We start from the raw sequence: 27,509 nt of genomic DNA, 5'->3' as shown, positions 1-27,509 counted from the left end.
TGGTGAGTGCGTGCACTTTAAACACTGCACCCGAGTCCCGCGGGCCTTTCCCGACTTCTTCACTGTTAGTCCCTAGGCCTATTTCCTGTCCAAGTGGCATCTCTTATACCACTTTCTTAGTATATGGTTTAGGTGGCCCCTAGGGCTCATCCATATTGTGCAACATTTGTGTATTTTAACTGTGTTTTGTTTTAACGCATTTGCTTCTGTGCTCATAAAGAGTATCAGGGATATTTGTAGTAATAAATCCATATATATTTTCTATATATATCTGTGTGGTGTCCTTTCATTTGGTATTCAAGGGATTGTGTATGGTAAAACAGCTTGTTTCACATGCCTTTACAGAGTTTAGCCTAAAACTGCTTAGTCCATGCTACCCCTAGGATAGCTTGTCTATAAGGTTGACTTTACAACCTGCACCATAAGGGTTGCTTGGCATGGTACAAGGTGATCACTAGAACTAGTGAGCATCATATACCCCTAGGACACCCCCGCGCCGCACGGCCACCAGCTGCTGCGTGTGCCTCCCTGCCTTGCTGCCCGGCTGCCGCCGCGTGACCACGCCCCCTCCATCGAGCGGCGTGGTCCGTGCTCGCCGCTTCTCTCCCTGGTGTCATCGTTGTTAGAATTGTTGTAAATTGTTTAATTTTTACCTCTGTATTGCCTGTTTTGCCTGTTTTGCTGTTTGCTGTTTGCTGTCAGTAGCTGCCCTCCGTCTTCCCTCCCCGCTCCCCGCTTCCCGCCACCGCCGTTAAACCCCGCCCCTTTTTTCCTTCTGTACCCTCCCCGCTCCCGCCTCCCAGCTGCTCCACCCCCCGCGCACTTCGCCATATATGGCGACCGTGCGAACGCGCAGCGGTGACGCGCAGTGGGCGCGCCGATTGTGCGCCGAAGGCGTGCCAAAGGTAAGCCCGACTGCGCCCGTCCGCGCCTGGACCGCGCCCAGTGCCAGGACCCCTGGCCCCCACCGACAGAAGACGACCCGACTGACCTACAACGCCGCCGAACTCATCGCACTCAACACCGGCGGCATCCCGGGATGTCACCGAGCCACCCCGAAGCACACCCACGGACCCTTCAGCTGCCACGCCTGCAAGTTCACCTGCATCCGGACCTACCCTGCACCAGCACCCGCCAAGCCGAACACCAGCAGCAACCACCTCAAGTGCATCCTGCTCAACACCCGCTCCGTCCACAGACACGCCATCGAACTCTGGAACCTCCTCGACACCACAGCCCCTGACATCGCCTTCCTCACGGAGACCTGGATGAACGCCTCCTCAGCGCCCGACATCGCCATCGCCATCCCAGAGGGCTACAAGATCACCCGGAGGGACCGCACCGCCAACCAGATGGGAGGAGGCATCGCCATCATCCACAGGGACACCATCCGCATCACGACCAACACCGACGACACCCTAACCACCGCCGAACACCTGCACTTCCAGATCCACACCGACCCGAAGACCACCCTCAGAGGCACCCTGATCTACCGACCCCCGGGACCACGCACACGATTCAGCGAGGACATCGCCGACTTCATCAGCCCGCATGCCCTCCCCTCCGCCGACTACATCCTCCTGGGGGACCTCAACTTCCACCTGGAGAACAACAGCGACCGAAACACCATCACCCTGCTCGACAACCTCGCCAACCTCGGACTCAAGCAGCTGGTGTCCACCCCCACCCACCTCGCCGGACACACACTCGACGCCGTCTTCTCATCCAGCAAAGACATCGCCTTCAGCCACGCAACAGGACTCCACTGGACGGACCACAGCTGTGTCCACTTCACCTTCAAAAGAACGACGATCCACCACCACCAGCAACAGGTTGCCCGAAGAAGCTGGAACAAGATCACAGCCGACCAGCTCACCGCTTCCCTGAGCCAGCACCCTCCTGCCGGCTCAGCGAACCCCAGCCAGGCCGCCGACAACCTCACGAAGTGGATCAGCAACTGCGCGGACGAACTCGCCCCTCTGAGGACCCCGCCCAGCAGACCCGGCAGCAGAAAAGCCCCATGGTTCACCGACGAACTCAAGAGCTCCAAGAAGAACTGCCGAGCCCTCGAGAAAGTATGGAGAAGGGAACCAACAATGGACAACATGACCACCCTCAAGCTCGCCACCCGGAAACACCACCAACTGATCCGCGCCACCAAGAAAAATGCATACAAGGACCGGCTGGACAACAACGCACACAACTGCAAGGAACTCTTCAACATCGTGAAAGAGCTCTCCAACCCCAACGCCGGAAACAACGACATCACCCCATCGCAAGACCTCTGCAACTCCCTCGCCTCCTACTTCCACAACAAGATCGCGGACATACACAACAGCTTCAGCATCCAACCGACGCACGCCACAACCGCAGCAACGCCACCCACCACCACCCTCCGCGCCTGGACTCCGATCAGCACCGAAGACACCGTCCGCACAATGAACTCCGTCCACTCCGGATCTCCGACCGACCCCTGCCCTCACCACGTCTTCAATAAGGCCGACGTTGTCATCGCACCCCACCTACGGGACATTATCAACACCTCCTTCGACACCGCCACCTTCCCTGAGAGCTGGAAGCACGCCGAACTCAGCGCTCTACTCAAGAAACCTACAGCGGACCCCACCGAACTCAAGAATTACCGTCCCATCTCGCTCCTCCCGTTCCCGGCCAAAGTCATCGAAAAGACCGTCAACAAACAGCTGGCCGCCTTCCTCGAGACAAATGGATCCCTCGACCCCTCACAGTCTGGCTTCCGAGCCAACCACAGCACCGAGACCGCCCTCATCGCTGCCACCGATGACATCCGAGCCCTGATGGACAACGGAGAAACAGCGGCCCTCATCCTCCTGGACCTCTCCGCGGCATTCGACACTGTCTGCCACCGCACCCTAGTGCAGCGCCTCGGCAACATCGGAATCCAGGAGAAGGCACTGGAATGGATCACCTCCTTCCTCGACGGAAGAACACAGAGAGTCCGCCTACCACCGTACAAGTCAGAGGCCACCGAAGTCATCTGCGGCGTCCCTCAAGGATCCTCGCTGAGTCCCACCCTCTTCAACGTCTACATGAGCCCCCTCGCGGCCATCGCACGCCAACACAACCTCAACATAATCTCCTACGCCGACGACACCCAGCTGATCCTCTCCCTGACCAACGACCCCGCCGCCGCCAGCCAACCTGCACGAAGGGATGAAAGATGTAGCCGAGTGGATGACGACCAGCCGCCTGAAACTGAACTCAGACAAGACGGAGGTCCTCATCCTGGGCTCCTCGCCCTCCGCCTGGGACGACTCTGGTGGCCCCCCGCCCTGGGCACCGCACCCAAACCGACGGACCACGCACGCAACCTGGGCTTCATCCTGGACTCCTCCCTCTCCATGACCAGACAAGTCAACGCCGTCTCCTCGTCATGCTTCAACATCCTGCGCATGCTACGGAAGATCTTTTGGTGGATCCCCACCGAGACCAGGAAGACTGTCACCCAGGCCCTCGTCACCAGCCGACTGGACTACGGCAACGCCCTCTACGCCGGAACCACCGCCAAGCTCCAGAGGAGACTCCAGCGGATCCAGAACGCCTCAGCCAGACTCATCCTCGACATCCCACGAAACAGCCACATCTCCGGACATCTGAGAGACCTGCACTGGCTCCCCGTCAACAAAAGAATCACCTTCCGTCTCCTCACCCACGCACACAAAGCCCTACATGATCAAGGCCCGAGCTACCTCAACAACCGAATCAACTTCTACGCTCCCAAGCGCCACCTCAGATCAACCAGCCACGCCCTCGCCGCCGTCCCCCGCATCCGAAGAGCGACAACAGGAGGAAGGTCCTTCTCCTACCTGGCCGCCAAGACCTGGAACTCCCTCCCGACCGACCTGCGCCTGACCCAAGACCACCTCTCCTTCAGGAAGAAGCTCAAGACCTGGCTGTTCGAGCAGTAACGACCCCCCCCCCCTAGCGCCTTGAGACCCTACGGGTGAGTAGTGCGCTCTATAAATGTCTTGATTGATTGATTGATTGATATACCAGGCCAACTTCTCACAGGCGGGCCATAGATGGAGGGAGGGAGGGAGGGCCATAGATGGAGGGAGGGAGGGAGGGCCATAGATGGAGGGAGGGAGGGCCATAGATGGAGGGAGGGAGGGCCATAGATGGAGGGAGGGAGGGCCATAGATGGAGGGAGGGAGGGCCATAGATGGAGGGAGGGAGGGCCATAGATGGAGGGAGGGAGGGCCATAGATGGAGGGAGGGAGGGCCATAGATGGAGGGAGGGAGGGCCATAGAGGGAGGGAGGGTGGGAGGGCCATAGATAGAGGGAGGGAGGGTGGGAGGGCCATAGATAGAGGGAGGGAGGGAGGGCCATAGATAGATAGACAGTTAGATATAGTGAGGGCGATAGATAGTGAGTGCGATAGTGGTTATGCTATGTTTCGTTGTGTTTTGTTATGATATGCCATGCTATGCTTTGTTTTGTTATGCCATGCTATGTTTTGTTATGCTATGTTTTGTTATGTCATGCTGTTTTGTTTTGGTATGCTGTGCTTTGTTATGATATGCTATGTTTTGTTTTGTATTCTATGTTTTGTTATGCTATGTTTCGTTGTATTTTGTTATGCTATGTTTTGTTATGCTATGCAATGTTTTGTTGTTATGCTATGCTTTGCTTTATTTTGTTATGCTATGTTTTGTTATGCTATGCTATGTTGTGTTTTGGTATGCTATGCTATGTTTTATGTTATGCTATGTTTTGTTTTGTTATGCTGTGCTTTATGCTATGCTGTTTTGCTACGTTTTGTTATGCTATGTTTCGTTGTTGTTTGTTATGCTATGCTGTTTTGTTGTTATGCTATGCTTTGCTTTATTTTGTTATGTTATGCTGTGCTATGTTTTGTTATGCTATCCTGTGCTATGTTCTGTTGTGTTTTGATATGCCATGCTATGCTTTGTTATGCTATGCTTTGTTATGCTATGCTTAGTTTTGCTATTTTATGTTATGCTACACTATGTTTTGTTGTGCTATGTTTTGTTATGCTATGTTTTGTTATGCTATGTTGTGTTTTGTTATGCTCTGTTTTGTTTTGTTATGCTGTGCTTTATGCTATGCTGTTTTGTTTTGCTACGTTTTGTTATGCTATGTTTCGTTGTGTTTTGTTATGCTATGTTTTGTTATGCCATGCTATGTTTTGTTGTGTTATGCTATGCTTTGCTTTATTTTGTTATGCTATGCTATGTTTTGTTATGCTATCCTGTGCTATGTTTTGTTGTGTTTTGTTATGAAACGCCTGCTATGCTTTGTTTTGTTATGCTAGGTTTTGTTTTGTTATGCAATGTTTTGTTGTGTTTTGTTATGCTATGCTTTGTTATGCTATGCTTAGTTTTGCTATTTTATGTTATGCTATACTATGTTTTGTTGTGCTGCGTTTTGTTGTGCTGCGTTTTGTTGTGCTGCGTTTTGTTGTGCTGCGTTTTGTTGTGCTGTGTTTTGTTGTGCTGCGTTTTGTTGTGCTGCGTTTTGTTGTGCTGCGTTTTGTTGTGCTGCGTTTTGTTGTGCTATGTTTTGTTGTGCTATGTTTTGTTATGCTATGCTACGCTGTTTTGTTGCGATATGCTGTGCTATGCTTTGTTATGCTATGCTATGTTTTGTTATGATATGCCATGCTGTGCTTTGTTTTATGCTATGCTATGTTCTGTTTTGTTATGCTATGTTTTGTTGTGTTTTGTTATGCTATGCTATGTTTTGATATGCCATGCTTTCTTTTGCTATGATTTCTTTTGCTAGGCTATGTTATGCTATGTTTTGTTTTGCTTTGCTATGTTTTGCTATCCTGGTGTGTGGTTATGTGTGTGCATGTGTGTGTGGGGTTGCGTGTGTGTGTGGGGTTGCGTGTGTGTGTGGGGTTGCGTGTGTGTGTGGGGTTGCGTGTGTGTGTGGGGTTGCGTGTGTGTGTGGGGTTGTGTTTGTGTGGGGGTTGTGTGTGTGGGGGGGGGGTTGTGTGGTTGTGTGTGTAGGGTTGTGTGTGTGGGGGGGGTTGTGTGTGTGTGGGGGGGGGGTTGTGTGTGTGTGGGGGGGTTGTGTGTGTGGGGGGGGTTGTGTGTGTGTGGGGGGGTTGTGTGTGTGGGGGGGTTGTGTGTGTGTGGAGTTGTGTGTGTGGGGGGGGTTGTGTGTGTGTGGGGGGTTGTGTGTGTGTGGGGGGGTTGTGTGTGTGTGGGGGGGTTGTGTGTGTGTGTGTGTGTGTGTGGGGGGGGGGTTTGTTGCGATATGCTGTGCTATGCTTTGTTATGCTATGCTATGTTTTGTTATGATATGCCATGCTGTGCTTTGTTTTATGCTATGCTATGTTCTGTTCTGTTTTGTTATGCTATGTTGTGTTTTGTTATGCTATGCTATGTTTTGATATGCCATGCTTTCTTTTGCTATGATTTCTTTTGCTAGGCTATGTTATGCTATGTTTTGTTTTGCTTTGCTATGCTGGTGTGTGGTTATGTGTGTGCATGTGTGTGTGGGGTTGTGTTTGTGTGTGGGGTTGTGTTTGTGTGGGGGTTGTGTGTGTGGGGGGGTTGTGTGGTTGTGTGTGGGGGGGTTGTGTGGTTGTGTGTGTAGGGTTGTGTGTGTGTGTGGGGTTGTGTGTGTGTGTGTGGGTGTGTGTGTGGGGTTGTGTGTGTGTGGGGGGTTGTGTGTGTGTGGGGGGTTGTGTGTGTGGGGGGGGGTTGTGTGTGTGTGGAGTTGTGTGTGTGTGGGAGGGAGTTGTGTGTGTGTGGGGGGGTGTGTGTGTGTGGGGGGGGGGTTGTGTGTGTGTGTGGGGGGGTTGTGTGTGTGTGTGGGGGGGTTGTGTGTGTGTGTGTGTGGGGGGGGTTGTGTGTGTGTGGGGGGGGTTGTGTGTGTGTGGGGGGGGTTGTGTGTGTGGGGGGTTGTGTGTGGGCGGGGTTGTGTGTGTGGGGGGGTTGTGTGTGGGGGTTTCGCTTTTTTTAGGTTTTTTATTAACTGTACAATTAATTAAAATCTTTACAGTAAATATAGAAAGTACAGAGAGCAGTAAAAAAAAAAGAGTAGGCCTGTACTAGTTAAAAGAATGGTATAAAAAGAAAAAAAAAAAAGGAAAAACAGAGTAAGGAAGAAGGGTACAGCTCCCCCAGTCTTAGTTCCATTAATTGGCCTTTCCTAGCCTTGTATGCATGGGAATAAGTCTTTGCCTTCTTTCATAGGGGGCATACAAGTGGCACTGTCAGTGATAATACGACACAAGTTCACATTAACTCTAATCCGTTGCGTTTGGGGTGAACTTCCTGAATGATGGAATGCTCTCGTTATGGGTTTTTAGGGCTAGTCTAATTTGGTGCACACATTTCGCCAGTCTCGCTAGTGTCATTGTGGTGGTAGTTGACAAACACAGGGCTGATGCTTCCGAGCATGTTGTTATGCTCTGATTGAGGCAGATCGGGCGCAGCAGTTGCCGGCGTTCATTCTTGAAATGAGGACAGCAGCAGAGAAGGTGCAGCCAGGATTCCCTTTTGTAAGTACATAGCCTACAGGATATGGAGTCCCCTCTTTGGGCCCAAGCGGGGTTGAAGTCTTCTATCCCGAGCGTGATCAGGCTCATGGCTAGAATTTTGCTTTGGGCCTGTGTTCTGATAGCCTCGCTTAAATATGGTTGTGCTTTGCCCGCAATGTATGAATTGTTTAAGGGTTCCAAGTTGGAGCTTCGGCGAAGGGATTTATAATCAAGTTCAAAGGAGATTTCATGTACTTGTTTGTTGATGACTCTCTTCCAAACATTCATCAGGATATGCTGCCGCGCGAGATTTTATTCCACTATTTTGAGAGCTTTAGTTGCATTTCCCAGCCTTGAGTGCCATGTGGATGCTGGGTCTTCAAAAATGGATCTCAAGTGCTGTTTTAAGGAGTTATCCGGGGCTTATAATACCCTTATGTACAACTTGATAAGCTACCCCTGGCTGATCACATCTGGCCTCGCTAGGCCAAGCTCCAGTCACAGCCTGGTTCTTCTTGCAGACCGTGGTATATGCAGCACCGACTTATAGGCCTTAACTCGGGCAGAGTTGAGAAGAGCGTCCAGCTTCCCAGGAAAAGCCAAATGTCCATAGGAGATTGCAGGAAGAAGCTTTGCTCTTAAAGCTATCAGTATTGGACTTGCAGAGGGGCCGATAAGGTTCTGGCTTAGTTGTCTTAGCAAATGTGTTACCTTATTGGCTTTCGAAGCCGGCTGATTGAGGTGAACATTTGCTTTGGCCCGTTCCGAGAACCAGACCCCCAGATAGTTGTAAGAGGCCACAGAGTATATTTGAGCATTTCGCAACTGCCACTGTGCTTGCCGTTTCTGGTGGTAAGAACTGAAGATTATGACCTTAGTTTTCCTTTTGTTGACTGTCAGGCTATTGGCGATGTTGAAGCTGTTTAGGGCCGTTAAAGCTCTTTGAAGGCCTATCTTCGTGTGATCCATTATGGCTGTATCATCGGCATACTGTAATACTGGTAGCCTCAGTCTTCCTAGTCTGGGGGCTACTAGGCTGGCAACTTTTAGGGCCTCACCCAAATCCGCGGTATATAGATTGAATAGAATGGGGGCCAGCACACACCCTTGCTTCAGCCCGTTTGCTGTGGCTATTTTACGAGTGACAGTACGAGTGCTTGTTTTACCCGGCACCCAGGTGCCCTCATATAGTGACATAATTGCTTTCAAAAGTTTCGGTGGTATCCCCTACTTTTCTAGTTTCCAGCATAGGCGTTTTCTGTCCACTTTGTCAAATGCTGTACTGTAGTCCACAAAGCAGCAGAATAGTGGGGGGTGGTTCTTCAAGGTTGCCTTGGCTAAGAGATGTGCTAATGCCAGGACGTTGTCCATTGTAGATGCCTTGGACCTGAATCCAGTCTGATACGTAGGTATTATATTTTCCTCTTCCGCCCATTTTTCTAGGTCGCTGAGTAGTAGGTGTGCATATGCCTTGGCCACCAAGTCGAGCAAGGCGATGGGTCTGTAGTTTGAAGGCTCTGTGCGGTCACCTTTTTTAAAGATTGGAAACAGTATAGAGCCCCTCCAAGAGTCGGGGATTATAGCGGTCCGGTAGGTGTAGGTGAAGAGCAGATTTAAGAGTGTCGCCCAGAACTCTGATGCCTGTTTAAAAACAGACGCTGGTATCCCGTTGGGCCCCGGCGCACCGTCGTTCCTCATTCGCTTGATGGTGTTGATGACCTTTCTGATGTTTTTCCAGGGTGATGTGGTATCATCAATGTCGGCCGGGGAGCTACTGCCCCTTGGGTTGTTGCCTGAGATTGAAATGGCTGCTTCTGACTGGAGGCAGGACTGGTGGAGGTCCTCAGGTAGCTCCGCCTTGTCCATTAGCGAGAGTTCATTACTGGGGACTGTTTCGTATAGCTGTTTCACATGTAGGATCCAATCTTTTTCAGCTACCCCATTTTCTCTCGCTGGACCTCGGTTGCTCAGCTGATTGATGAATCTCCAGAGTCGTGCAGGGTTCTTTTGTTTGAGGAGGGAGAAAACTTTTAGCCATTTGCTTTCCATGTCCGTTTTTTTAAGTTTCCATAGCTTCTTCCTTAGGGAGGCCCTCAGTTCCGATATTGATGGCCCTACTGTTTGGCAGCCCCCTCTTTTCTTTGCTGCGCGAGCCTTGCGCAGGAGTCGTTAAGTTCCCTCACGTCCTGAGGGCAGGTGTACCGATTCTTAGGAGGGAGTTTTATCATTGAGTTTTGTGGTTTGGAATTACCAAGTTTGTTTTGTATATCCACGACAATTTGCTCCCATCCTATTGTAGGGGAATCAAATGCAAGCGGACTCCTTTGCTGTATCTGGCCCAGCCATGATTGAAGTTTCCCCTCTGTCTTGTCTGTCCAATTGATTCTCCGCAGGACGGTGTGTATCTCCTCCCCGCTTGACTCCCCAATGGGTTGATAAAGAGTGGCGGCCGGTATGACCAGCTGGAATGAAGCTCTTAACGGCCTGTGATCGCTATCCTGCCGGTTCACAACTTCAAAGTTAGTCATTCTATCCGCCAGAACTCCACTTATCAAGATGTAGTCGATTCTAGACACGTTCCGAAAAGTGGTCTGTGGCTGCCAGGCACTCGATCGAAATGTTTTCTGTGCATGGGTTGATGTCAGTTTGTAGCTGAGGAAGGGGTCGCGCAGGGGAGCCGCCCTTCCAGATCCTTGTGGAAGGGTTTCCAAATTGTCTAGATCTTTTAGATTGAAGTCCCCTGCTAAAATGACCTGGTGTGTTTTGTATTTATTTAGCAAGTCCTCCAGATTTGATGCCAGTGCCTCCAGCTGGTCTTTCATTAGGGTCTGTGCGGGGTTAATGTAGCAGTTTAATACTAGCAGATGGATTGGGTGTTTGGTGAGACTCAAGCCCCTTATCTGTAGCGAGACCGAGTAAATTCGTGTTGATGGTAGTAGCAACGAGGGCACACTCGTGTTTTATGAAAATTGATAGTCCGCCTGCTGGACGACCAAAGATGTTCCTTTTCGTTGCTGATACTTGGAATTCGTAATACCCGGCCAGAGGGGTGGGGGTCAGGGCCCAGGTTTCTTGGCGACAGATTAGGTCGCCACATTCCAAGAACTGCTTCAAATTTTCATTGTTGCAGATTTTACTAATCCCTGCTATATTCCAGGAGATTATGGTTAATTGTGACTTCGCAGTGGTACCGAGCCTGACGTCCCCACTGGGGGGCAGGCTGTTGTCGCGGCTAGGAGTGCTGTGTCCTCCTGCTTCCGAGACCCTTTTGCTCAGGGATGGGAGAGATGTTATGTATGACTCGTTGATTATTTTCACATAGGATTCTGATTCCTGTGAGTGCCCATTTAGCCTGTCTAGCTTCTGTTTGGAGGACCCAAACTGGTTGTCTCTTTTAGGACAGATCGAGTGGCCTTTCTCCCGCTATCTGGGACCAGGACGAGCGGATATTTTGGGGGTGATATTATCTGAACTTCGATGCCCCACTCCGCGAGTAGAATGGAGTTTTGCTCGATGGCTTGCTGTGTTTCTTTATTCTTCAATCCCACCACGGTGGAGTCTCCATGTGTGTCCCCTTTCAAACTCACAAATTTCACCCATTCTATGTCCCCTGATTGTGTCTTGTCCAGGGTGTTCAGTTGTTTGAAGAGACGTAGGAGGTTGGTCCGGTTCAAGATGTCATGGCGTCCTACGCTGGAGAATCTTGGATTGAGAACCACCTCATGGGCAGCTGCAGGTGCGCTCAAATGTTGCTCCCCAGCTCCCTTTTTTGTTGCTGCTTCTACTGGAGTGGGCACTGACCTGCGACTGCCCAGGAGGATTGAGGGCGAACCTCCTTGCGGCCTCTTGGTTTGATCGTCGTTGATCCTAGTGGAGAGCTGGGGGCTTGTTTGGAAATGATGCAGATTGGCTGTTTGTGGCACGGATATCGATGGAGTTGGCTGTAAGGGCCGTCTTGGCTCTAGTAGGTGTGTTCCGGCCTTTAGCTGATTTACCATTGGGGTAGTTTGCATTACTGGTGGCTTTTCACCCTTTGCATTAGGGGAGCTTGATGGTGTGGTTTGTTTGTGTTGCTCTCCTTTTGATGGGGGGACCGGGGGAGTCCTTTTGCCCCAGTTTTTATCTGTGAATATTGGATACAGCCGAGTTGCTGTTGCTTTTGCTTTTGTCCCCTCCTTCAAAGGTGGATGGTTGAGCTTCAGTAACTGTGGTTGTCTCACTTTTAGCTTTAATTTTTTCTGTTGCTTTTTTAGCTTCTTTTTTGCTCTCCTTGACAGTGGCGGGTTCTGCGTGTCTGTTATACCTGGCGAGTCTTCCAGCCTGGCTGTTCCGATGTCATCACTGTCCCTGTGATTTGGACTTTGGGCAGTTATAGATTCTGGTGAGCTGTTGATTGACTTGATGGGCGTGTGCTCTATGCTTTTGCCGTTGTCAGCTGTCGTTCTTCCCCGTTGGGGCCCGTAGAGTCTGTGTCACCTTCGGGGAGTGACTGTTGTGCTTTGCCCGAACTTCTTTGTTGTTTAACGTTGGTACCGCAGATCTCCCTTTCGCTATTTCCATTATTTCAGCTAGTACCTCTGGCAGAGAAGCCCACTTCTCGATGAGGTCTGAGCAGCGGCAGGAGCAGGCCCCCCAGTTCGAAGACTCATACTGGAGATCCTATTAGCCAGGGGCCTCCACCTTGAAGCTTATATCTGCTAATCGCCCAGCTATTGCCTGTAGGAGGTCTATCTGTAGTTCCATCTTAGTGGATTGCCACAAAAGGGCTTTGTTGGTGTCATTGTTTGTCTCCAGCTGAGATGGATTGTCTGTGGTCGTGTCTGTACTGCTATTGCGGGCAGTATTCTCTGCTTTCGTTTTATGGGCCCAAAGAGATTCTTGGGGCCACGATGGGATAGGAGTTAGATCGAGAGTTCTTTCGATCTTTTGTTCAAGATTATAAAGAAAAGAGCCTGTAAGCTCCCCAACGGCTGGCAGCACTGAAACAGGGGAATCCAGATGGGGGAACGTTAAGTTAAGATTCTTAAACTCATGTTCATGATCGTACCGGGAGATGCTTGAACCCGGATTCTGAGGAGATGGGCCGGATGCTTTTGACTGGTGAATTTGCACTATTGTAGTTGCGGTGGGACCCCTTTCAGTTGGGACTGTGACTGTGGTCTTGTCGCTTGTGATATCCGCGTCTCATCTGTGGACTGGGGGGGGAACTGACCCATTGTTGTCCTGCTGTTAGCTTTAGGTGTGGATGACCATAGGTGTGGATGACCATGGGCTGTGCTGGCCTGTGAGCTGGCCTGTTCCTGAACGGCCCTGGGTTGCTCGCAGAAGGACGTCGCAACTTCAAGAGTGCAATTGGAGTTGAACAGTCGCCCATTGCGGATATGAGTGCTGCTGTCTTGAACCGGGTCTGGGGTGCCGGAGGTAGTAGACTGGCTGGAGCTGAGATTGCTATTTTGATGGTCCCTTTTCTTAAAAAAGTTTGTGATCGCTCCTCTTTGGCCTGCCTCTTGTGGCCTTTCATTTGGGCTAACAGTTAGTGATTTACTCCTTGTCATCCGAATTGTCTTACTGGTTGGTGATTGAGTCGTAGGGCTTTTTTCCGGAGACGTTGCCTGGCGGCCCTTCCTTTTGGCCCCCATGACCAAGTGTCCTCCTGGTGTTTACCATGCCGCTGGTGAACGGCGTTACTCCGGGGCTTTGCCTTCGCTGTGGTGTGGCCCTGCCTTGTAGTGATGAAAGAACAGCTAGGGCGGCGTTTGGTTGTGGAGGTAGGAGGTGGGGGGTAGGAAATTGGTGTGACTGCTGCTACTACTGTTTGGCAGCCGAGGCTTGGCTTCCGAAGGCGATGGCTGCTTACCAGGTGTTTTAACCTGGCCGGTCCAGCGTATATGGGCAGAGCACTGACCATGAGGGGCTGAGGGCAGCTCAAGGGGAGATTCGGGTGCCACTGGTGTTGCTGGTTATCGATTGCGTCGTGGCGCCCTTTTTCCTGTTTGGGGTTTGAGCAGTCTTTTAGGCAGAGTTTAAATGTATCCAATCTATATCCAATCTGTTTAAATGTACGTCGGTTGGAACATTGTTGAACCACAGTTGTGGCAAAAATGGCAGGCTGCGGGATGGTTGAGGTGGTTGAGGCTATGGCAATGGCAATTATCTCCCCTGCCGAGCTGGGCGTTGGTTGAGGATTGACTTACCCCTGCGGTCGTTCCGAGACGGTCTCTGGACTCTCCAGCACGGTCCACTTCCTTCACCTCTTGCGCTTTAAGGAATGAGGGGGGTGACCGCGTCCTGGGGGCTCTCGCGGCTCCAGCCGCACCTGGGACACAACTCGCGGCTTTTGCCACGTCCGGGGGGCTCTCGCGGCTCCGGCCGCACCCGGGACACAACTCGCGGCTTTTGCCGCGTCGGGGGGGCTCTTGCGGCTCTCGTGGCTCCGGCCGCGCACGGGACACCACTCGCGGCTCCTACCGCGTCCGGGATGCTTTCGGCCTCTGTAGTGTGCCCCCGGGTGCCGGGTGCCGAGTGCTGCGGTCGGCGTCTTCCTCGTCTCGCTCGCCGTTCGTTTACTCGACAGCGCCCTCCTGTGGGTGGGGGTTGTGTGTGTGGGGTGGTTGTGTGTGGGGGGGTTGTGTGTGGGGCTGGAGAACCTATTACTTCTAGTAGGCAGGGTTGACCTCAATCTTCTGGAGACAGTTTCAACTATACTTGCAGTAGGTGGCAAGAACGGAGAAAGCTTCATGATAGAAGGGCAAAGGAGTCATAACCAGGCCAAGAACAAACAAGAAAAAAAGTATTGTCACGTGACGTCGTGGTGGGTTTGCAGATGGCAGACAATCATCCACAACTACTGTTCACATTCTCATGCATGTGATTGGGTTTGTAGTTCCATCAATAGAAGCAGACCCCAGTTTGACCCTGGACTTCTGAAACGGGCTAATGTGAGGCTCTAAAAGACAAGGGCTGGTGGACACAAGCCCATTGAAGACCATAGATTTCTTAAGCGGGTTAATGTGAGACAGTCTAATCGACAGGCACTGTTTATATATCAAGGAGCTGACTACTGGGCTGAAGCCGGTATACAAACCTATTGTGAAGTTGCAGCCTTAAGACTACTTTCTTGGGGGAGGAGCTACGCTAGCAACCAAGATGGCCGCTTAGGCTCCCGGCTCCGCTGACCTCCGTCCCCCGCCGGATGATCCTTCTACTACTAATCCTGAATTTACACCCTGCCTCCGGGGCGTGTGAACTGCTGTGTTGTACATTGGAGCGATCCCGGGACTCTTACCGGCTTGGTGGACGGAGTTATGTTGAGTTTCAGTTTGGGGCCTACACCACCTTGTGAGCCGGGGACTCGAGTACGGGCTCAGCTGGGTTCCAGTTGAACAACATCGGCCGTGGGTGATCGACAGGGTCCGGTCTTTGTATGTGGAGAACTTTCTAAGCCCGATTTTGACAGCGGTTGTTGATCTGGCCTAAAATCAACGGAGGGTAGACGAGGCATGATTGCGGCTGTGGACGGAGGTCCCTGACGCAGAGACCCGGTTTGCCACCGCCGGTGTTCGCTGAGTCGAGGTCTTTGCTTGCAGTAGCGGAGCGTGGATTGTGGCCTCGGTACGCCCTGAGTCTCCCTCCGTGACAGTCCGTCCCAATTTTGCCGGTTCCCCCGGGGATGACCGTGCCTCTGGGGGACGCAATTATGGTCGACTCGGAACGAAATGTGGTGGAAAGGACTAAGTGTGAACCGTCCATACGGACTGTACTGGCAGCTATCGGGGCACTACATTCCCATGTGGAGTCCATCGTCCACAAAATGATAGCGGTCACATACGAACATGGGCATGAGGGACCGTACCCTGCTCCATTGCAAGATCCTGATCGGCCTATACTACCCACGTTGGTCCTCGCAACGAAAGTGTGCCCTGTGCCACGAGGGGTGTCGGAGCTTCATGTCAGTGTGATGGCCGGCGACAGTGTACTCCGTGCTCTCTACGGATTGCCAAGCCCACCATCATTGCTCACTGTGTGTGGATTAACTGGTGCCTCTTTTCCGGATACTCTTTGTGGGAACTGTCTACGGTACGAAACAGCGTTTTTTCCCTCTCCGACACATTTACTACGATCACAGAGACAACGACGTCGGGAGCTCATGGCGGTGAGGGAAGTCGTCGATATTGATGGTGTTCCCAGTAACTTTAAAACTCTGCCTCGCCTCGGAAGGAACTTTATCAAACTGTTTCTGCTTTTTGACTATCCTGCGGAGGCGACGGTCTGTCCGGAAAGGGGCTTGCACGACGGGTCGGAAGGGTCAAGGATGAGACTGATTGCTGGGGCTTGGCACCGTGGGCTTATTGAAGTGGGTTTCGCTAGCCTTGTCTTTACGGGAGGTCGGGTGGTGTTTACTGTTTCCCCTGTTTCGTCTATATTGCTTCTCAATAGAATAGTGGGTTTTATCCAGGGGGATTCTTGGTTCTGGCGGGGGGGAGGGGAGACCGGGGGCCCGTACTGAGGTGTCCTCCCTCATTTTTTCTACTTTTAGTACCTAGTTAGATGGGGCGACAGGCACACTGCTAGTTGGGGACAGGCGCAAGCCATATGCAGGGGTGCAGGGTGGGGGGAGGGGTGTTTGTCTTGTTAGTGTTTTTAGTTTATATGTTTGAAATCCTTTCGAATCCTGCTATAGGTGGTCTTACTGAGGCGCGAACTTGTGTTTTGGGTGGATGGGTTCTGGAGGTGGTATTATTCGCATAAATTAGCCATCTGTTGCGTTATTCATTATTGTATTCGGGATGCGGCTGTAGTCTCGTACCTTTTTACTGCTGCCCCCCGCCCCCCCCCCCTGATTTTCTTGGCTGCTGTTCAATGTTTATCCTGTTTCCTGGGGAGGTGGGGATGGTGGTTAGCATTGGTTTGATTATCCTGAATGTCATACATCCGCATACCTGATGCAGTTTGTGAATTGGCTTCTATTGATGGTTCTCCGTCCATTATGGCCTGTATGTATATTTCTCATCCTTCCATTCCACGATGTAAGACACCTGTTAATGTTTTTCTTTGTTTTTTCTCAATAAAAAGATGTTTTAAATAAAAAAAAGACTACTTTCTTATCTAAAGGTTCTTTAGAGAAAGAAAAAAAAGTTGAAACAAGCTAAATATTCGAGAAATCAAACCATGAAACAAAATAAAATGCATTGCCATTTACAATGCCAATAGCTCAAACTCTCACAACTGCGAGACCTATTGCATTGCAAATGCTTGTTTCTGTTACCGGCCATTGTGATCTAGAGTTTTTGCCCCACTGGCACATTCGATGTGAAGCAGGACTTCAGATACAAAAAGCATTGATTGGGTTGTTGAAAGAAGACCAGGCGTGGGTGCCCCTGATGGCATGAGCTCATCTGGTAACCTTATTACAATCTCAAAAGTCCTATACCAGGTCCAAACCTTGAACTGCAATGAATAGCTTAAACTCTTCAAAATGAATAGAAGAGGGGTTTTGAAAGGTAGACACCGGGGACAGCACAGGTTCACTGTTTTCTCGATTAGGAAGAGCCTATTGAAATTGGATACTGATTAGCTGACTACCACATTCTTTTCTAAACACGAACACATTTCTCAAAATTAAATAAGATATCAACCCAAATGTGAATACTGTTATTTCTCCATTAAACAAAGTAGCTCAAATAAAAATGCGTGTCTTTAGATTTAAGAAGATATACTTCTTGTAATATGGAGCCAGACAACATATCCCCATTAATCAATAATTAAGCGAAATAAGTTTCATCGTGGTCTTTTTTTCCAATCTTCAAAGCATTACTTAATTTGAGCTGCATGAAACGTCCCCACTAGAAAGAGGAGGTGTAGCGCTAACCCTGCTCGATTTTGACAAATATAACATAAAACCAAAGCCACTAATTCCTGTAATTTGTGACTGCTTAAGGCAGTTGATCACGCGAGCGCCAACGCGCCTTAATTACCACAGAGTGGTGTTCCATCTAGCAGATGTCTGCGAATTTGGGAAGGAGGCTCGTTGTCTCCAACCTGTCTGCTCCTTAATGCACTGTATCTATCTGCCCGCTCCCCTCTGCGACGGTGAGAACGCCTAGAGCCGACGGGCACGCAGCAAAGGACCTGGCCTCAAAAACCCTGCCATTTTCTTGTTTTCAGCCCACAAACGAGAGATGTGAATGATATATCGGAGTGCGTCTCCTTTCGCAACATGTAATCAAAACGTGGAAGGAACGAAGACGAACAGCAAAGTACTGCGTGAGAGAAACATTTAAAAGGCGATACACAGCCGCTTTCGTGGTCGTAATGTTGATCAATATAAGTTTGACAAAACATATTACAACTTCATAAACTGCAACTCCATAAATAAAGGAGTTTTTTTTTAAGGAGTGATTAAAACGGGTTTGAAGTTATGCAGTACAAACTGAGGGGTCTGAGACATCATATTAGAGAAGTGACCTATGGCAACTACTGTGGAACCAGGTCAAATTACATATGAGATATATTAAGTGAATCATTCTAAAGCGCGAAGGTGCTTCGTTTGTCATACTAATAAAACTAAGTGACCTGCTGGCTTGTTTTTCTCGTCACTACCTTTCGGCCTCAGATAGAAAACACGGACAATGAGAGCTGGTAGAGACGTACAAGTCTGACCGACACCGATATCTCAATTACAACCAAAAGAAGCTAGACTTTTCCATCGTGGACAGGCTGGCTTTTCAGCCGCTGAACATGCTTTCATTCTCAATGACAACAATCTGGATAAAGCACTGGAATCCAGTTTGGCGGCAGACCACTGAGGGAAACAGTAACCAAGCTAAAATGTGCACGTTCTGTGTTTGCTCCCATATAACTTGCAGGAGTCAAAGTGTCCATGGGAGTAACTTTTAAAACAAGCTCTCGAACTGCTAAGGCTACAGCACTCGTGAAATAAAATAAAAACATGGTACAGTTAAATACAAATACAACTAATAGCAAGCAGTGACGGGCGGAAGGTGGCGGTCGGACGTCACAGCACAGGGAGATTAATTGAACTGGGAGCACGTCGTGTGCCAAATGTAAACCCGAAGCTAAAAACTCACGAGCAGCTGGAAATAATGATGGACAGCAAAAGGTGACAGAGACATGGTCGCGCGGCCGTGAAAGTGAAAGCGCAGCCGTGAGACGCGCTCTGTGGTGGGGGAGGGGCAGGGGCTGTTGTGAGAGGCGTGACAACAAAGGAAACAAGGTGGAGATGAAGGTGAGAGAGGGGAAGGAAGCGGACGCCTCGAAGGGCGGTGCTGTCAGGGAGACGAGAAAGGAGCATAGTATTGAAAACAAGCTCTCTGCATTGCTGGGGCGGGGGAGCGGAGCGCGTTCCTTTGAAGTCTGATGTGGGGGAGCGGCAGCCTTTGAAGTCTGATGCGAGGCACAGACAAATGGTGGTGTGACGTGGCTGGCGATGGCGGGCACGCGCATACTTCACATGAACTGTACGGGATCCGCAAGGTTAGTAGAGTTTTTGAACTGCCTACTATAATCTCGCCTATTTATCCCTGCGGGACATAATAGTCGAGACCTAAAAAAGGAGGGGTGGTTCCATTTGCACAGCTGCAGGCGACGTATCAGATGGCATGAAGGGAACAGTATCGATATACCCAAATCAGACAAGCCCTTACGAAGGCTATACCCCCAGGAACAGATCTCCTGAGTCCTCACCACTCGAGGATCGTTTGCTAACAGACTCACTATCCAAAAAGGCTATCTCCTTCACATATCGAAAGCTGATAAATAATCAGAAGGATCCCACACAGACCTTTAAGGAGAGATGGCAGACAGAGGTGGGGAGATGGACGAACAAGGGTGGCAGGAGGCGCTGGCGTCTCTGCTGGAGGTGGCGACCCTTTCCAGATTAAAACTCGTGCAGCTCAAAATACTACACAGAACGTATTATACGTGGTTGTGCGGGCTCACTGGTTCCTTCTACTACACGATATGGGATTGTCCCCACATAGCACAATACTCAAGGGCAGTTATGGCAACGATCACCCAGGTATGTGGGTCTGAGGTCCCCCTCGAACCTCGGATGTGCTTGCTTAATGTGTGGGAGCCCACTGATCTAAACCATGCCGCACAGGATTGGGCTGCACTCAGCATCACCTTAGCTAAACAAAATATTGCAAAGCACTGGGATGTTCAAACAACACCCTCCCACCAGCAGTGGTGTCGCGATCTAGATAGCGCCATGGAGGCAGAAAAGGCAGTTTTTGTCAATAGAGGCTGCCCCCAAAAATGGACACGAGTGTGGGGAAAGTGGAACAATTTTCGGGGAAACATATGTACACCTCCACCCGAGGACTCCGATTCAGACATGAGTGACTGATACTTAGAGCATGGACATGCCATGATAAAAGCACAAAATGAGACGCAGGATTTTGGTCACTGTATGGAGTTGAGGTGGGCACACCTGTATGTATATCTTTCTTTATTGTGTACGGATCTACTGCGTGTTACAGTGTATTGGTTCCTATCTGAATACGTTCATGTCTGTGTACTTCTTTACTCGATGTGTATTACAATGCTAATAAAATGTTTTAAAAAATAAATAAATACCCACCATCCCAGTGCTTGAGGCGTCTATGGTCCCCTACTCCCATTGTAAACAGCTGTGGGAATGTGCCTGTATACAAAAGCATGCGCTTCGTGAAAGGTGTGCCTGGGCCCTTCAGAGGATCCGAAAACAACCTCAGACAATCCTGTCGGAAGTCATGGGATTGATTGCTGGCACGGACCAGGCCTGATGCTGCTGTATTTCGGCCACTACTATGATCTGCTCCGATTCTGCTTGGTTCCGAGTGGGGGTAGCGTTGGGCTGGTGCCACTGTATGCACTTAGGTCTTTGTGTCCACCATTTCTTGGGGCGTCCCTCAGTGCACTCTGCTGGTATCAGTTGACCCTTGCCTCCAACCAGTCCCACATCTCAGTAGCCAACCGGCCCCACATCTCAGTGGCCGCCAAAAAGAAATGCGACCCATTCTTGCTGATGATTTGCAGTTTCTAGGAGCTTCTTGGAGGGCTTATCTCCCAATACAGTCTTCGGGAAACTGTTTCATGCAGGAACCCTCTGCCCTTTCTGAGACCCCCACAATGCAGACTTTGTGTCACGAGCGGGCCGATGTGCCATCTAGCTTTTTGGCTACGGCAGCAATTTCTTTATCCATCACTGCCACCCGATTGTGCCCAGTTGTCACCAAGAGTTTCAATTGCGTAAGTGCAGACTCCATTTCTCCCTCCCTCTCTAATAGTTTATTGTAGTTCGTCTTGAGAATGCCCACTCCTGGGCCACAGAGTCAGTCTTGAACTTATGTGATATCCTCAATATTTTTGCCAATGAGCCTCTCGGCTAAGTTCTACGGCCTCCTGCATCTGACTCCTCTGTTAAGCGGGAGCTGGTCTCTGACTGCTCCTATTTTTGCACTTTGGTGCGAACCATCCTCAGAATCCCAGGGGCTGGGTCGACAGCATTGCGGTCGCTCTTCCTGAGTGATCCACGCTGCTTCTACCTGCCATGAGCCGCTGCCTCTGTGGTCACTCGTCCGGGCCTCCTGCTGGGACCACCAGGCAATCAGCCAACCTCCACTAGTCCAATCCCATCCTACCCCTGTCAGACAGAAGGCTGGCTCCCTGGCAATGCCACGTGGCAGTACCCAGTCAGAGAAGGGCACCAGCCCCAAGCAGGCAGTGACAGCCACCCTTGAGACTTGAGCACCACAAACTCTTACCGCTTCCTCCTTTTGTGTGACCAGACAGTTCGATGAACCGTAGCATGGAGGTGAGAAATCCACGGCGATCACCCACCTGTGCGGTCTACTCAGACCCGGGCTGCCCACGCTGGGCCCGCCTTCATTTTGACAGGGTGGTGCCAGGCCAGCTCCGTCCATTCTGTTATTGGGAGTCGCTGCTCTGGACCCCCTCAGCAGTCCTGGGGGTTTGACCAGTTACCTGGGCATACCCTTGTTAAAAATGCACCATGGATCGCCTCTGTACTTCAGGATAAGTGTCTCTGGTCGCCCTGGAACTCAGAATCGCATGTCAAACTTCATACGTTCTCAGGCCACACCCCGTCATTTATCTTCTTGCATGTTAAAGTTCTAATATCCAAATTATAGAGTTTTCAGGAAGTTGTGGTATTCTCATAGTAGATCGAAATATTAATAACAAATTTCAGTTGTAGTTGATGTAAAAATATTTTTTAAACGGTGACTTTGTGATTTGTGCTAAGTAGTAATTTCTTTCTGTTTTTTTGTGTACTCTTTATGTAGCAGAGGCAGATGATTCAGATATTTTCTCCCAGACTGCAAATTGGTGCTCCATATGAACACTTTTAGTGGGCCCTGAAATTGGGGGGGAAGACCCTCTTTTGGTATCCCGATCCTGTAGCCTCAAGTGTGTGTAGGTTCCTCACTCCCTGTGTAGGGGCATGCAAAATTCATGTAATTTGCTATTGTGCATTTACTCGAAATTTTAATTGTATGTAATTCTCATGTGAATTTTCGACATGTAGTTGTGTTTAAGCAAAGCACAGCGAGCAACAGCTACTCGCGTTCTGTTGTTTGAGTGCACTTGTTGTAAATGTTTTACTGCAGATGGTGTAAAAGCGTGATGTGTCTTGATGGTATCATTTTGGCTGATGCCTAGTTGAAAGATGGAGGATGAATGCTTTCCACAAATGACAGGGCCAGCCTCATCCCACAAGTCTTCTTTCCCTGTTATTGCTATCTTAGAACAAGTGAATAAAAAAAAAATATAGTGCTCAGCATCATGCTATATGTGGTGAATGAAGCATGTGCATGCAGCTTCACCCTGGGTCAGCATTGTGTTACAATGCGTATGAGCAGACATATCATTTCAAGATTTTACACTTTAAAAAAAAAATATATATATATATTGGCTGTTGCTTTTTTGCATTGGCAACACGCATTTCTTTAAGTTTGTGCTGCCCAGTATCAGTAAAAAGATGCCAAAACTGTTAAGTCAAAATGGTGAGACTAACAGGCTTTGCCAATGCTCGTTTCTTTTAGCACCTCATGGAATGCATGTGTTTTCTCTCTAACTCGTCTGTTTCTCCTGCAAATCTCCCTAGTATTGGTCGCCACCTCCCCAGAGCTCTTCCATTGCTTTCCCATGTGTGGGTTTTTAAAAAATCTTTTTGGTGGGCACGTCCACCACAACAATTTGCTAAGAGCTGTTTTACTCGTTAGTGGGCTTTCACACCTTTGAAAAAAAATATATATATATATTAATTTTCCTCGCCAAGATTGATGTCTATAATATTGGAATAGTAAATATATTTTTTTAAATGGCCACTGCGTACTAACGTTCGGTGGTGTCTCATGAATTCATGTACGTCGTCATATCTTTATCGCTTGCCAACATTGTTCAGCATCTGCAATATCCTTTTATTTCCTTTTGCTAATGCTTAACAGCTTTGGCAAGATCAGTCGGTCAACACCGTTAAAGCCAAGAAGGAAGACCAGTTTGTTTTGGCAGTGTTCATTTCAGAATGTCTTTCTACGGCCATAGACTTAAAGGTGTAGCTGGGCTCACTTAGACCCAACTCTTAGTTCTTATTGGTTGATTAACCCTTTTTAGATCTGACTTGACAGCATAGCTGGCGTAAAACGTACGTTTCAACAGAAAGAGCTTTCAGAAGCACTACTGAGAGAGGGGCTTTGGTTCTGCTCACATGATGATTTTCTATAGTACAGCATTTGGGTAAAAGTTGTATGATCCAGCTTGAAAAAACAGTCACTGTTTGCCCTATGAGAAAGCTTATGCTTAACTCGAGGACTGACTTGGTTATGGCGCAAAGCCACTGATCAAGGTTATGGGTCTGATCTTTTTATTATTTCAAGTCACAACAATGGCTGTAGGCATGGCCTGTTTATTGTGAAACGCCAACAGGTTTTTAAGAGGGTCTTGTTATTAAAACTGTGTTAAAGCATCTAGGTAGATATTGTATTAAACAAAATATTGCAGATTAACCTTATTTGCAAGGGTTTTGGTGTAAGTTACCATCTCTGACATGTCCTGGGTTTTGAAGATTTTTGACTTGATAATCCTTGTTACCGTCTCCTGTAAGAGTTGCATATTGTTTTGCCAACTATAATTTTGTAAATATTTTCATTGTTTCGATTTAGTGTTTAGTGATTGACTTCTGGGAAAACCTGTGCTCAATACAGGAAGCATGGGTTGGCTATGGTGAAAAGCCAAGGATAAAGGGTATTAATTGGCCTTCAGTGGGAAAAGTTAGGTCAATTGCTTTATATCTGATCTGTTGATTATATATATATTTACAATAAAGGCAATAGGCCTATCTTATCTCTTGTGAAAAGCATGTTAAAGCTAGTGAGCCTTTAAGGGTGAATTGTTATCACACCATTGTAATGCACGTAGACATGTTTTTGTAACACTGAATCTCACAGATTACCGTGAAAAGCAAAGTTTTTGGTGTAGGTCACCTCATCTGACACATTGGTGATCCAGTCCTTTTTGTTTCTCCTTTTATAGACCCCCCACCCTTTCATTTCTTTTCTTCTTTTTTGTGTTTTTTTCTAGAGTGTACTGCACCAGATAATGGTGAAAAAATGCTTGCTTGCCGCTCATTTGAACAGCAGTGGGCTGCAACCTGTCCAGCCATTGCTTATAAACCAGGAAGTCTTCTTGGAATGGTATTGTCTATAGTGTATCATTGATAACCATTCCAAGATGACCAACACGTTGCTACTAAACACGGTGGCTGTGTTGAAACATTCAAACAAAAAAACTATATATATCTTTGCAAGATGGCCACCAACTGCTATGTTCAAATGTACTGTTTTATAGAAAGAATATGCACGTCATGCTAAGATATGTTTTTTTGTGGTAGGGTAATTGAGTGAATGCAAGAATTAATATTTGATTGACCGGGTGCATGTATGCTACCTTGAGTGCTTTAATTCACTAGTGACCATGTACAAAAGTGATAAAGGCGAGTGGATGGCAATCACCACATTTCAACGTTTCTCCCACCTGCCCTGGCTTTGTTTTATTTATTTATAAAGTTTTATATAGCGCGAACAAGATCCCGAAGGATATCAGAGCGCTTTACAAAAATGATGGAAGTAAGGACATATCCGCAATGACGACATCGAGTAAGAATAAAAAAAATTTAAAAAAAAGGAATAATCACATAATTACAAGGTTACAAGGCAGATAAGACAGGAGGAGTACTACAATAAACAGGTATATAGCAGGCTATGGAGGAAGGCCCATTATGCGGTAAGGAAGAACAGCATCAAATGTTTTTACAGTGAACGTAGGATCACTAGCTTCGAGCAGGAGAAACCTAGCCCAATTATGGTAAAAGTGTATTTATTCGGACTCTTTTGGCTTCCAGTTTGAAAGCGGCCGTTGAGGAGATTCTGCGAATTTCCGGTGGAAAAGAGTTCCATATCTTTGGGGCTGTGCCAGGGAAGGCTCGGTAACGAGTTCTCTTTTTGCTAAGGATGAGTGGTTTCAGGAGGAAAGTGTTAGGGCTTCTTGAGGCTCTGCCACCACATGATAATTCAAGCTTTTTCACTAGATATCTGGGAGTATTGAGATGCAGAGCTTTGTGCACCAGAAAGGCAATCTATAACTGAATTCTAGCTTCGTAGGCCAACCATATAAGAGATTTTAGGACTGGAGATATGTGCTCATTTCTTTTGGTACCAGACACCAATCTTGCCGCAGCGTTCAGTGTTGCCCTTTAGTGGAGCCAGAGTGTATTTGGGAAGGCCACAGAGAGAAGTGCTGCCATAGTCAAGCCTCTGCAAGACAAGCACTTGGACCACCTGCTTGAAGTCGGATTGTGGGATGAATGGTTTGATGTTTCCAAGTGTCCTCATCAAGTGATTAGCTTCCTTACACACATTGCAGATACCATTTTTCATATTCAGGTGATTGTCCAGGGTGATTCCGAGGGATTTTGCAGAGTCCATAATGAGAGGGGTGCAACTGAAAGCAGTGAGGCGATTTAACCAAAGGTCTAGTTTGGGTATGTGGTTTGGAGGCGAGATAAGAAGGAATTCAGTTTTGGAGGTGTTGAGCAGGAGATGGTTCTCCGTTAACCAATTTTGCGTAAACATAAGGGTAGAGTTAAGCGTTGAGTAGCTTCTTGCATTATATCCCAGTCCTCATTTGTATTTTCCATTGTTTTGGAGTCTTTCGTTATGTCTTGAGCAGCTTGACTTTTGGCACACCCTTGCTGCCAGCAAGGTTTAAACCTCTAGTTCATCCATTGTACCCAACGTCAGTCACCAATACCGTGGAAAGATTTTGCTTCATTGCTTCAGCTATATCTATTTGCAGGTGCTATGGGAATTTTGAATATGGTACATTATAACTTTACTCTCTTACTTCGTCAGTGACTTTATTGCACATACCATATTATATCATTTACTTGTTTTGGAATGTCTTTGTATTGAGAGATGATGAGTACTATTTCATATGATTTGTTTACTATTAAAATCAAGGGTGACATATCAGCACATACCACAAAATCAAATTGTTGCTTTCCATTCTGATTTACGAATAACACGTTAAAATAAGACATACAATGATTCAGATCTCTTCTCAGCAAATTCATTTTCCGTGTGAGACAATTTCCCTAGCCCTGATAAACACCTACAATTGTTCATATTCCAATTTTGGTTTTAGAATTAGCAGCTGTTACTATTCCATCTTTGTATACTTTCTTGGCACTTCCCCGTCTATTTCCTTAGTGATTATGCTATCAGCTCATCTAGATACTTTCCACTTTATAAGGAAAAATATGAGTACTACTTACACATCACGTCTTCCACCTGTACTTACCAACAAATAGAAGAAACCAACTCGGGTACTAATGTTCCAGTCTCTATCCACCTTCCCCTCTCAACTGTGATCTGTGTTATCTCCTCTCAGAGTTACTCATTGTGCATTGTGGGATTAAAAGTAATTGACAACTAGTTTTTCAAAATTTAGTAAAATATTCTAAGATATGTCTGAGACAAAAAAAAATGTCAAAGCAAATGTTATCCTTTCCAAATGTTTTACATGAGAAGAGCTAAAAGGGAAAAGTAATATTCTTTTCTGTTTTTTCTTGCAGTGAAAAATGTTGCGCCTTTTGTTACTGTGGTGAACGAAGTTTTTTGGGCCAAGGAGCATTAAAACAATTCAGTCCGACGCCTGGGTTTAACAGCACATGGAAAGCCCAATCTCTTAAGAACAACGAGGACGAGGCCAGCAGAAGTGATGAAACATGTAACAGAATTTCCACTCAGAACTCATTAGCACACAGGCAAAGCGGGCTGAGCACGTAAGTTATTCTTTCATTTGTTGTCAAATTTAACCATGCCCTTGATGCATCCTCTCAACAAGTGCACAAATACCATGCAGCTAAATTGCCTGTTCTTCAACAGGAGATCTATGAACACGAACCTCCACAATATAATTAACCTGCTATCTGTAGCGGCACTGGACTTTACTTGCATCACAGAAATGTGGCTTAGCAAGAACTCCACACCCACATGCCATAAAGCCTGAATAGAGCATCATCAACAAATACATTGGCAGGATTGGAAGTGGCCTAGTAGTTACCCACAAGATACCTTTACAGATATCTCACATTGAAGATTTTACTATAAGTAATTGAAAATCCTTCATTGATAGCCCACCTCCCACAAGCTCAAAGCATGAGGGCACCTTACTAGATGCAGTGACTAAGATTGTACTAAAAACACAGAGGAACGCTTGGGTCTTTACCGTTTGAAATGTTCTAAAGTATTGTCCCTTTTAAAGGGCGGTTTCCCTCACTCACCCGAAGATGGCAGGGAAAAGTTCTTTATAAGGGACACTCCTTTAGCACCCTTACATACTTTATACACCCAGGGGCTCCTGTGTGTTTTTAGTTTCTGAGTAGGGTAGTCCACCCCTGCAGGTCTCTAAACCTCCACTGGCCCGTTTTTG

The 27,509-nt window shown here is 48.1% G+C and overlaps 1 protein-coding gene across 15 annotated transcripts in view; it reads left to right on the top strand.

Annotated features, from left to right (window-relative positions):
• KMT2C (lysine methyltransferase 2C) overlaps window positions 1-27,509 on the top strand; it is a 1,799,940-nt gene that overhangs the window by 396,977 nt on the left and 1,375,454 nt on the right. For all 15 annotated transcript variants that reach the window (XM_078663231.1, XM_078663229.1, XM_078663237.1 and 12 more), the window contains exon 4: window positions 26,650-26,859. In XM_078663231.1, coding sequence (XP_078519357.1) covers window positions 26,650-26,859 — 210 coding nt within the window. The remainder of the gene's footprint in view (window positions 1-26,649; window positions 26,860-27,509) is intronic.

The sequence above is a fragment of the Lissotriton helveticus genome, chromosome 10 (assembly GCF_964261635.1).
Source record: "Lissotriton helveticus chromosome 10, aLisHel1.1, whole genome shotgun sequence".
NCBI classification, from domain to species: Eukaryota; Metazoa; Chordata; class Amphibia; order Caudata; family Salamandridae; genus Lissotriton; species Lissotriton helveticus.
Note: the sequence above shows the minus strand (reverse complement) of the source record. Positions and strands in the feature narration are given on the sequence as shown.